General features: G+C 35.4%; 1 protein-coding gene across 1 annotated transcript; it reads right to left on the bottom strand.

Moving 5' to 3' along the window:
- Positions 1 to 8109: 8109 nt before the first annotated feature.
- On the bottom strand, positions 8110 to 10220 carry LOC109066023 (BTB/POZ domain-containing protein KCTD12-like). The gene has a single exon (XM_042763549.1). The coding sequence runs from the start codon at positions 9868 to 9870 to the stop codon at positions 9010 to 9012; it is 861 nt and encodes a 286-aa protein (XP_042619483.1). The 5' UTR covers positions 9871 to 10220; the 3' UTR covers positions 8110 to 9009.
- Positions 10221 to 11071: the final 851 nt, after the last annotated feature.

Genomic DNA, 11071 nt, shown 5'->3' with positions numbered 1-11071 from the left:
ACCGGTAATTGTCTTTTTTCCAAATTCAATTTACTCCTGCACTCAGACAAATGAACATTAGTTTAAAACAATGGCAGGAGCAAACATCAGTGACCATGCAAAAGAAAATGATGTCTTGTCTGTATCCATATAAACAATAGCTTTATCTCTAAGTGAGCTACTGAGATGAAAGACACTGAGGTGATGGATAACAGCAATACTTTACGCTCTCACAGCCTTGCTAAAACTAGCACATACTTACGCGCACGTGTAAACCCACGTGCACATCTACAAACAAGCACACATATGCGTAAGCATAACTCTACCCAGTAGTGTGAAGAAAGTATGAAAAGTGGTTCAAGGCATATCCAAGGATAACATCTAGAATGGGAATAGGTACTGGAAATGCATTCTTGGCTGGTTTTATGTGCAGCTCATAGTCCTGGTATTCAGCATCAACAGAATTTGTGCACTGTATTGTAATCTGCATATTAAGGAACTATCTGCTAACAATATTATTATTAATATTGCATTTCAGCTAAGATGAAAGAAAAGAAAGAAGTAATGCAGAAATATGCACTGCATTTAATCAGACATGAAAAGGCAGGGAGCATACATAGGAACAGAAGGTGAACATGTCCATGTTCCCCAAGGAAACTACATGTTTGATTGACTTTGAGTTTTGATAACCTGACATTAAAGCAGCACTTACTCTTTTCATTGCCTTTCCGAAACCACAGAGTGTTGTTACTATGATTAATAACAGAAAAGGCAATACTTCTTATTTGGTAGACAGAATTCAGCTAGCTGTGAAACAAACCCTTTCCCTCTTGGAAACAATCCATCGACTACCTCTTGATGAAGATAAGCAGATTTGTGGGTAAAATGATTACAGGGTTGTTTGATGCTGTGCTTGGGCTGTTTCCTTTTCCACTTAGTTGCTTATTGGCCTTTTAAGACCTGTGTTGATCATTGTGATCCACGTATCTCTTAAACAAAGGTTAATATTTCTAGAAGTTCATCAGTAACAGTGATATTTTAAATTGGCAAAAATAAATGAAGATATTAAACATTACAGAAACATTAATGCAAGTAATTGCAGGTGAATAGACTAAACATTAATCTTATAGATATCACCATATGTCCCACTGTTGATTAATCACAGTACATTCAGTTAAGACATTCAGTTTTCTGAAATGTTATATTTGATTATGCAAATATGGCATAATGTAATCAAATATGCATTAATTTGCATACATTCCCAGAACAGAAGCCAGGTTCAAAATTCTTGTTTTATTTTGTTGCCTTATTAGAGTTACCGGGGATTTTGGATATCACTATTCATCACCCCATACATCAGAAAATACTTTCAACAGCCAGAACAGACTACATTTTTAGGAATAAAGATTACACTTTATTTTAGGGTCTCTAAACTAGTTGCTTATTAGCATGCATATTACTAGAACATTAGTCATTTATTAGTACTAATTAAGCACATATTAATGCCTTATTCTAAATGACCTTATTCTACATCACTAATCCTACCCAATACCTAAACTTAACTACCTTACTAACTATTAATAAGCAGCAAATTAGGAATGTATTGAGGGAAAAGTTAATAGTGAATAAGTGTTCCCTGTTCTAAAGTGTTACCGGAATAAAATGTTAAGTCAGGTAAATCAGGTATGATGATATATATACACAAGGATGCAATGTTTTCCTTCAAATCAAAGTGTAAATATATGTAGAAAACGCTAGTAAGCTGCCTGCGTACAGCTCATATTCTCTAAAATGGTGCTATACTGATGTGGAGAAACACAGGGGAGACCAATCGTTTAATAAAGTCGTTATTTTTGTTTTATTCATGTACAAAAAGTATTCTCGTTGCTTCGTAACGTTACGGTTGAATCGCTGATGGCAGATGGACTATTCTGACGATGCAGACATCTGGTGATAGTATAATAATGAACAGATGTGTTTTTCCACCAAGATCACATTGCCTGTGTGACTGCACATTTTGTAGTGCTTATTATCCAATGAGTAACCCAACAAATATATGGAAACATTATACCGCTCAAAGGTTTGGGGCAGGTTTTTTACTGTTTTTGAAAGATGTCTCTTCTGCTCACCAATACTGCATTTATTTGATCACAAAACAGTAATATTGAGAAATTTCTACAATGTTTTCTATTTTAATATATTAATATGTAATTTATTCCTGTGATGGCAAAGCTGAATTTTCAGCAGGCATTATTACTCCAGTCTTTAGTGTCATGATCCTCCAGAAATCATTCTAATATGCTGCTTTCTTTTTAATCATCAATATTGAAAACAGTTGTGCTATTTTTGTGGAAACTGCGATACTTTTTTTTTTTTTTTTTTTGATACAGGATTATTTGTTGAGTAAAATATCAAAAAGAACATTATAAATATCTTTTCTATCACTTTTGACAGTGCATCCAAATTTTTGAACGGTATAGATTAAAAAAATTAATTATGTATCAATTTGAGAGAGTATGATTTGATTTGTTATTTGTAATTCATGTGATACCAATGCAAAGATTGAAAATAGTAAAGGAATATTATGTATCTATTTTTTTTAGTGTCTATAAAAATGCTTACAAACGCACAAGATTTTCCTTAAGATATGCTTGGTCATCTCGTCTATGAAGATGGTCCATCTGTTGAGTAATTTGTGCAGTTTGTCTGTTACATACTCCATAACGACTCTTGTGCCATGGATGAAACTGTCAGACGATCTTTCCATCTGGAGCAGAACTCACTGCACCCTCACAACAACACGAAAGAATAATAAAAAACATAAACACCTGCTTCTTCAGCAAAATATTCATTGGATTAGGCAGGGCTTGTGGCCAACAGACTCCATTTGCCTATTAATGTATTAGGCCAAACAGCCTCCAAGTGTTTTGCATAACACCTGTGTGAAGTGTTTTTTGTAAGGAGTAGATTAAAGATGAGACTAGGGTCATGTCAGCCCAGTGGTTTTTAGAAGAAACTGTGGATATGGAAGGAAAGCAGGTCAATACAAAAGTGGCATTCAAAACTTTTCAATATTGAACTGAAGTGTCCTTCCATAATGGAAATTTTAGTCATAGCCTAAGGGCCAGGACACACCAAGCCGACTTCAAAGAACTAGTGGCGAAGAATGCCGATGGTGTTGTCGCCTCGCGTCGGACCAAAAAGCTGCGCTGGAACACACTTCACAGACTACAGCCGACGGCAAACTAACACGTGTGTTCTGCGCATGCGTGAGAGGAACAAGCTGTTCATATCAGCAGCTATTAAAAGCATATATACATCATTCAAAAGGAGAAACCGAAACAAATATATACGAGATAAATGCAGATATACGAAATGTAAACAAAACAGAACTTGCTTATCATTTTGAATATCAGTAACGTTGACAACTTTAATAATTTTAAGCGGCTCATGTTGTTATGAAAACATTTGCTTATTAGAATGATTGGGAAAGATCACGTAACATTTAAACAGCCTTCTGACTGTACCACCTTCATTCACATGCTTGTTTTCATCACTTTTGCTTTTATTCTCGGCACTTACTCGTTTGCTAAACTGAACATCCAATCAGAGCTCTCACTCTCGCCGATGGCCCCAACATCCCGACGGCTTGTAGGGTTGACGGTTGTTTGTTTGGTGTTTTGCAATAGTCGGGTTTGTTTGTTTTCACAGTTTGCCCGATGGCAAACGGCCGATCGTTGGCTTGGTGTGTCCCGGGCTTAATGGTTAGAGAGTTTGACTCCTAACCCTAAGGTTGTGGGTTCAAGTCTCGGGCCGGCAATACCACGACTGAGGTGCCCTTGAGCAAGGCACCAAACCCCCAACTGCTCCCCGGGCACCGCAGCATAAATAGCTGCCCACTGATCCATGTGTGTGTGTGTGTGTGTGTGTGTGTGTGTGTGTGTGTGTGTGAGCATGTTTATGTGGTTTATGAGGACACAAATTTGTATAATGACATGGTTATGACATAGGTATTACAATGAGGAGATGCTATGAGGACATTTTCAATGTCCCCGTAATTCAAAAGGCTTATAAATCATTCAGAATGAGTTTTTTTGAAAATCCAAAAATGCACAAATTTTCCTGTGAGGGGTAGGCTTAGGTGTAGGGTAGGGCAATAGAAAATACAGTTTGTACAGTATAAAAACCATTACGCCTATGGAGAGTCCCCATAAACCACATATACCAACATTTGTGTGTATTCATTGCTGCGTGTGTGCACTTTGGATGGGTTAAATGCACAGCATGAATTCTGAGTATGGGTCACCATACTTGGCTGTATGTCACGTCACTTTTCACTTTTTTTTATTAGCTACTAAACTTTAAGTATGTAGTTTGCAAATTCTTTTATTTTTAAAGGTCACCGGTTGGGATTTTCATTTCTTAAGCATAGACAGCTTTTTAGATGAATGTATGTGTGAGTGAATTCATTTAAAATTATGCACCATCAGTTTCATAGTAATACATTTTTAATTAGCTCATTATGTTTTTTCTTTTGATTTAACCTTTTTTTTAAGCTTACTTCAATGAGAAAACCATGCAATTGCATTAGATTTCATCACTGCATAATTGCTAAGACTTTTATCATTGCAGATTTAAAGTGACCCCCTTATATTTAAACACAGTCCTAGTATGACATATCTGTGTCACATTATTTTGTTTCTAATTTACTGAATGTGATTAATTATGTGAAATGATTATTAATTTAAGACAATATAATGTTGCTAGATGTTTAACCATTGTAAAATGTCATGTAAAGGACACATTAGTTTGTATCTAGCATGTTGAATGCACATTATCACAAACAAACACACAGGGAAATGTTGTTTGTGCCAGACTGAGTTTCTAGAGTATTTAAGTATTTAAGAAAGATAGTGAGCACTATTTTGAAATTACTAGGCTTGACAAGTACAGTTCCTGGATTAAATAAGTGACAGCAATTGTGACTCCAACATCAATTCTAAAAGCAGGAAATGCATTTAGGTTTATTTGTTGGACTTGTCATCATTGTGATATTTGTTTCAAGAAAAATGTTTCCCCATTCTGACCACAAAATCTCTTATTTATACATATACCAGGATGATAAAAGCTAACTGTCAGTAACTCATTTTAATGTTTTTTTTTCTCTTGTAAACATTTGTAGAATCTTTTGCGTGCCAAAATAATAAGCTTTCCCATTTTTAAAAACATTTTAGGCCTTTATAATTTCTGCTCAGTGAAAAGATGCTGTCATTCTTGTCAAGACTAATAAATCCTATAATTGAAATCTTTTGTGTTGGATCTTTTCTGATGTTAAACAGACACATTGTAGAGACATCACTAAAAAGAAACAGTGTAAAAATACTAAAACATCACTCTGCATGCAATTTCTACATTACACGTAATAATGCAGGAGTATATTAAACACTACAACTCAATTTGCTAATGAAACACTAAAATATATAGTCTATGAAAAGAACTACATCATAAAGTAGTTTTCATGCCACATGAAGTAGCCAAGTGTTCAAGGTGATGAACTGCTAAACTGTTAATGTCTTCACAATGCAGACAAATAGTGTACATCAATGAGGGGTTGACACTCTAAAATATCAAGAGTGCAAAATAGACATACTAATATAAAATATACATACATGAACTAGTGTGACTGTAACACAAAGGATGTTTTTGCAGTTAAAATCATTAATTCAGAAGACTCAAGTAAGAGGTTGAAATCAGACTGATTTACCTCTGATAAAGCATTCCTGATCATTTTTGTTACATTTTTGTTGAATTTTGATTATTATGTGTAACAAAATTTCTTTCTGTGTTCAGGTTTGACTGTAGTAAAATTAATGCAGAAACTGACATTTCAAACCAACATTTCAAACAAAAAACAAATCTAAACCTTTACAAAAAGTTGTTTTTGAGAATGTCTAAATATATATCCAAATCCACAACTTAATAAAAATAAGTATTTATGTCTAAAAACAACTAGAGAATTTATAAGCCTTTTTATATAGATCTATATAGGAATCTAGTGCCTAACCATGGAATTGCAGAAGTTTTCCTTTTTTTACTCCCACCAAATGGCACTAATCTGCCTTTAAAAAAAATGGATTTTAAAGGCATTGTTTCTATTTTAACATGAAATACTGCCATAATTGAAAAGTAATATTAAAATATTAGAATTTTGAAAAAGATTATTGTTTTTTTTATATATTGAACAAAAATATATTACATTGATATGAAAATAAAAAAAAGTTACATTTCAGGTATTCATTCACTTTTGTCTATTAAAATTATTTTAGTGAAAAAAAAATTTTTTTGTGTATTAATTTGTTACATTGATTTTACTGTAATGATTGGATGTAAGATTGAGTGTGTACACAATGGTTGATACAGTATTAAGGACATTGCACAAATTCCACCTACATAAAGATTTGCTGTCACAAGGAATCTTATGCGTTAAAGTTAAATGTATATTTTTTTTTTTCTCCAAAAGTGTAAAAGCTAATACATTTTTAAATATATAAAATTTGTACTTCACTTACTCTCCTTGAAAAACAACCGAGCTGTGGAATGAGTGCATAGACCATTAATACATTTCCCAGCTGAAAGTACTGGTTATTTTTAGCTAAGAATTTAATTTGAATAATCACTTTTTTGTGTGTCTGAAGTCAGTCTTGTTTTTTGTTTGTTTAGTTAATGGTTTGTTTTGTTTTTTTTTGTAAAGAAAGGTTTTCTAGGAGAACAAAGAGTATGCTGGAAGCTGGAATAGCATGAGGATAGACGTCTCTGCACTTTCAAAGATATTCAGAAAGGGTCATCTGTCTGCTGCAATGCATGAATCTGATCCTGAATTGATGCATATAAGTGAATAAAACTTTTTTTTTCATCTGTTCATATTTCATCCTCATCTTAAGCTTCTCCAGAGTTTCAGGATTTATATATCTTTATCTACCTGACTGCTACATCTGACTGAGTGAACCACCATAATCTCATCTGACCTGCACTTTGCTAGTTTGAGTCTTACCTCACAAGCAAATTCTTCGGTTCCCCTGAGAGGCTGAGTGTCCGAATCACATGAACTAACCAATGGGGTGCCTTATGGTTCAGTTCTTGGTCTCTTTCTCTTTATATACGTCTTCACTTGGCCCAATCATGAAGGCACATGGGTTCTACTATTCCTGCAATGCAGACAATACACAACTGCACCTGTTGTTTAAGTAGCAAAAAATAGCCTACTTTTGTGTTGAAAAACTTAGTGGATACTTATATACAGAAGACTAATGAGTGGAAGGATTGTCTATCCCACAATTTTCAAATAATTCCTACACCAATTTATATGTAGTTAACAGAAATGTTAAATGTTTTAGTATATATTGTTGAATGCAAATGCAATAGAGGACCTTTACAGGCTGTAAACAGAGAGACCCATTCTGTAACCTTAACCTTGCAGCTGGATCCTTTCATTATTTACACTCGAAATGATAATGCCACCAAATTTGTGCACAGCTGCGCCATCTGCATTTCAGCAACATTTGTGTCACAAAAAAAAAAAAAAAAAAAAAAAAAAAAAAAACCTTGGAAAGGGAACTATTGTATATTGGTACAATTATTGTATTCATTAATACTGGCAATGATCCATGAGCAGGCCACTGAAATAATCTGGCTGACCCCAAAACCTTTTGAGAGCACAGTTAATAATACTTCATCCATCCAAAAGAAGCAAACTTGAGGACTGTTTTGTTAATCCCAGTTATTTCCTTGTAATTAATTTTCTCCCTCAATCTCTATCATCGTTTAATGAGTTTAGGCAAAGGTTATGCTAAAAATTGATGTTTTATGTTATTGGTAAAACAATTTTAGCATTTTTCCTATTTAAATTCAAACATGCATTTTTCCAGTAAACTTCAATGCCACAAAAAAGTTATATATATATATATATATATATAAAGCACTTAAAGCATGGGATGCATTTGCACCAAACAAAACAGTAAATCTGGGTTACACATGTTCTTGTTTAAGCCCTCCAGCCTTTAGAGCTTCACAAGACACACAGAAACAAATAAAATTGAGGCTGAAACTGAAAGATTATAACAGATTAAAATTTATTGTATTAATAACTTTTGAACAGATATAAGATGCTTACAATGCTGGAATAAAGAGAATAACTTTGTTGTAATTCAGACATGGAAACAGTAAACCTAAGACAAAAAAAAAATAAAATCCCACTCTTTGCCCAAACAAAATATGTGCAAAATTCAGTATGCTGTAAAAAGGTAGCCTTATCCTCACTTAAAAAAATAATAATAATAATATCTTTGTAATATCTATTACAAAGCTGTTATTTCTTATTAAGAGTTTTAAGAGCCTTCATTCGGTTTTCTTAATCTGTAATGAAATTCAAAATGGTCAAAAAAGTGCAATGCATCACTGCAGGTAACTTTGGCACCACTTTAATTTTACTAAAGAAATGAAGGCAACAATTAAACGTAGGTTTTCAGTTTTACTAGGTTATTCACAGTGAAAAGATACAACTGAACTTATCAAGGAAAAGTGTCATTGAGATCTACCAGTCTGATGAACACAAAGGAAGCTGAATGTCAGGGTCTTTCCAGAATGTTGTATGTCAGCAAACGACTTTTCCTGAAAGTGGAATCGTCCGTTAAATCATTGACCCGGGAAGAAAAATACTGCATGTGTTCATTTTAAACACATGCAACAAGAACAGCAAGCACAAAACACATCTGCCACTTTTTACGAATAGACCCTCAAATTTGAAAAAGACTGTATCTGCAAACATGAAGCTATGAAGGGAAGTGCAATGATAACTATTCCGTTATTCTAAGTTCGTTAAAGCATGTAGTAACTTAGTAGTCTCGGAGCCAATTCTATGATGCACACAACTAGAAATTTGTGAAACACTCCAATACACCTCTCCAACACGGCCGAAACTTTACTCTTGTAGTGGAATGCCTATATACACAATCAAATGCAACACATTTTGGCTCATTCTCGACAGAAAACATACTCTGTGTAGCTTGTCCAGATTTTGTCCTCGTTTGGGTCACTGCTGGAGTAAGCGCACGTGCCAGTGGAGCTGCACGCGACCATATGGAAACCAAACTCTGACAGTTTGTCAAACGCCTGCTCGAGAAAATTATACTTCAGATAATAGCGCGATGTGTACCTCTCCGGAGGTCTGTCCGGGTCTCTGCTCTCGTTCAATGTGTCTCCGAACACCTCCTTAGCCAGAGAAGTCTTCCCGCACACCGTGATTCTCGCGACCCGCCTGAATTTGGCGTCTGTCTGTATGTCTCTACCGATTGTGTATGAGCCCCGGTAACCGACTGTGATGTAGCCCGACTTTTTGGACTCCAGGGAAGGTGAGTGAGCGGTGCTGGCGACGGACAGCGTGCGCGAGGCGTCGGGTCCCAGGAGCGGAGGCACGCTCGGCTCCTCCGAGTCACTCTGACAGATCTCATCCGTGATGGAGTTGTCTTTACTCATTTTGGGACTCAAGAGCTTGGACAGCTCCCGCAGCTTAAAAAACTCCGCCTCCCGCTGTAATCTGCTCTTCTCTGGAAAATAGTCAGGCAAAACTAGATTTAGATCCCGTAGGTAGTCTAAAATGTAGCGGAAAAGAAAGCCGTCCCTGTCCAGAAAGAAGCGACCTTTGCTGTCCCGTGCCAGCTCCGTTGGTGTTTTCTTACTAAACATGTTCCACAGGAGAGAATCCGGTACGGCTATTAAAGTCGTGTGCCGTGTCACATACACTTGTCCTCCCACATTTAGTTCAATAATGTCAGAAAACGTGGAGGCGGAATCCGCGCCGTTTGATATTCCAGACTCGGGATCTGCCAAAGCCATCACGTCTCTTCAACAGATGCTAGTTATTCGCGACTGTGTGCGATTGGGGTTCCTAAAGACTCAAGATAAGGGCAGATGTTTGTTTAAATAGGTTGTGGGAGGGGAAAGATGTTAACACTTCATTGGCAAAATGGGACCAACTGGTGTCGTGCCTCCTGCTGTCAATGATCAGTGCCTGATGCTGCACTGATTCTTTTTTGATGTTTCTTGAAAAATCATAATGTTTTAAGTATATGAATTAAACTTAAATGCAGAAAATAAATGGGAAAATGCATAGACATGTGGCTAAGTGAATCTTCTCCCCAAACACAAAGGGTAAAAATTGTCTAATAAATTACAGTATTGACATTTACTCCCATGCGCTCCATAATAAAGGAGAATAGCGACATCTAGTGGTACTACATCGGAATTATGGACCTTAGTCTTCTCCACAAGCACAGTTGTTAAAACAAAACAAAATTATTCAGGTTAGTTTTTGTCTAGTAATTTTTTTTTCTTCTCTCCAACAAAAGATATTTTATCAGCTGAACAATTAGTATGTTGTTAAGCAATAGTAGGTCTACAATCCATTGAACGCATGTACTTCCAGTCCTCACAGACTGGATTTCATTTTCATCAGAAAAATTAAATATGGCCATACACTGACTAAGGCCTATATTTGTGGAGTCAACCATTATGTTTCCACTGGTTTATTAAAACTATTAAATCTAACCATGTATTATATCAAATTCAACATGCACTGAAAAAAAAAACTTTCAGTCAAAATCTAATGTATGACAGTTCATTTATGTTAGGCTATCAGCAAAATCCTGATTTGAAATAAGGTTATAAATGGAACATAGAAGAACACTTTGCAATGTATTGCATTTTAATTTTTAAAAGTACAATTAAAGTTAAATCAAACTCGAAATGTATATAATTGTACAGGCAGCAATGTAATACAAGTAATTTTAACTAGAAAACTTCATCCAGACATACTTTGAATGTTTGCTTGAGTGACAGTTAAATAGCTTGACTGAACAATACATGACTGAATAAAGCGATCACTAGCAAATTATGGGAAAAGAAACAGTCTCTAACAATCCATGAATGCAACATCCCACCAGCAATAAATATATACTGTAGGCTTAATACAAGCAAACCTCTGGACTCAAGGTGGAGGCGGAAGCTCCAGAGTTCAGTGAGGCAGAGGCAGAGGCTA

Source organism: Cyprinus carpio, chromosome A9 (genome assembly GCF_018340385.1).
Source record: "Cyprinus carpio isolate SPL01 chromosome A9, ASM1834038v1, whole genome shotgun sequence".
In the NCBI taxonomy this organism is placed as follows: domain Eukaryota; kingdom Metazoa; phylum Chordata; class Actinopteri; order Cypriniformes; family Cyprinidae; genus Cyprinus; species Cyprinus carpio.
This window is presented reverse-complemented; position numbering and strand designations above follow the sequence as displayed.

What these genes read in the sequence shown, in the direction of transcription:
- LOC109066023 (XM_042763549.1), bottom strand. Translation starts at nt 9,870, where the DNA reads ATGGCTTTGGCAGATCCCGAGTCTGGAATATCAAACGGCGCGGATTCC.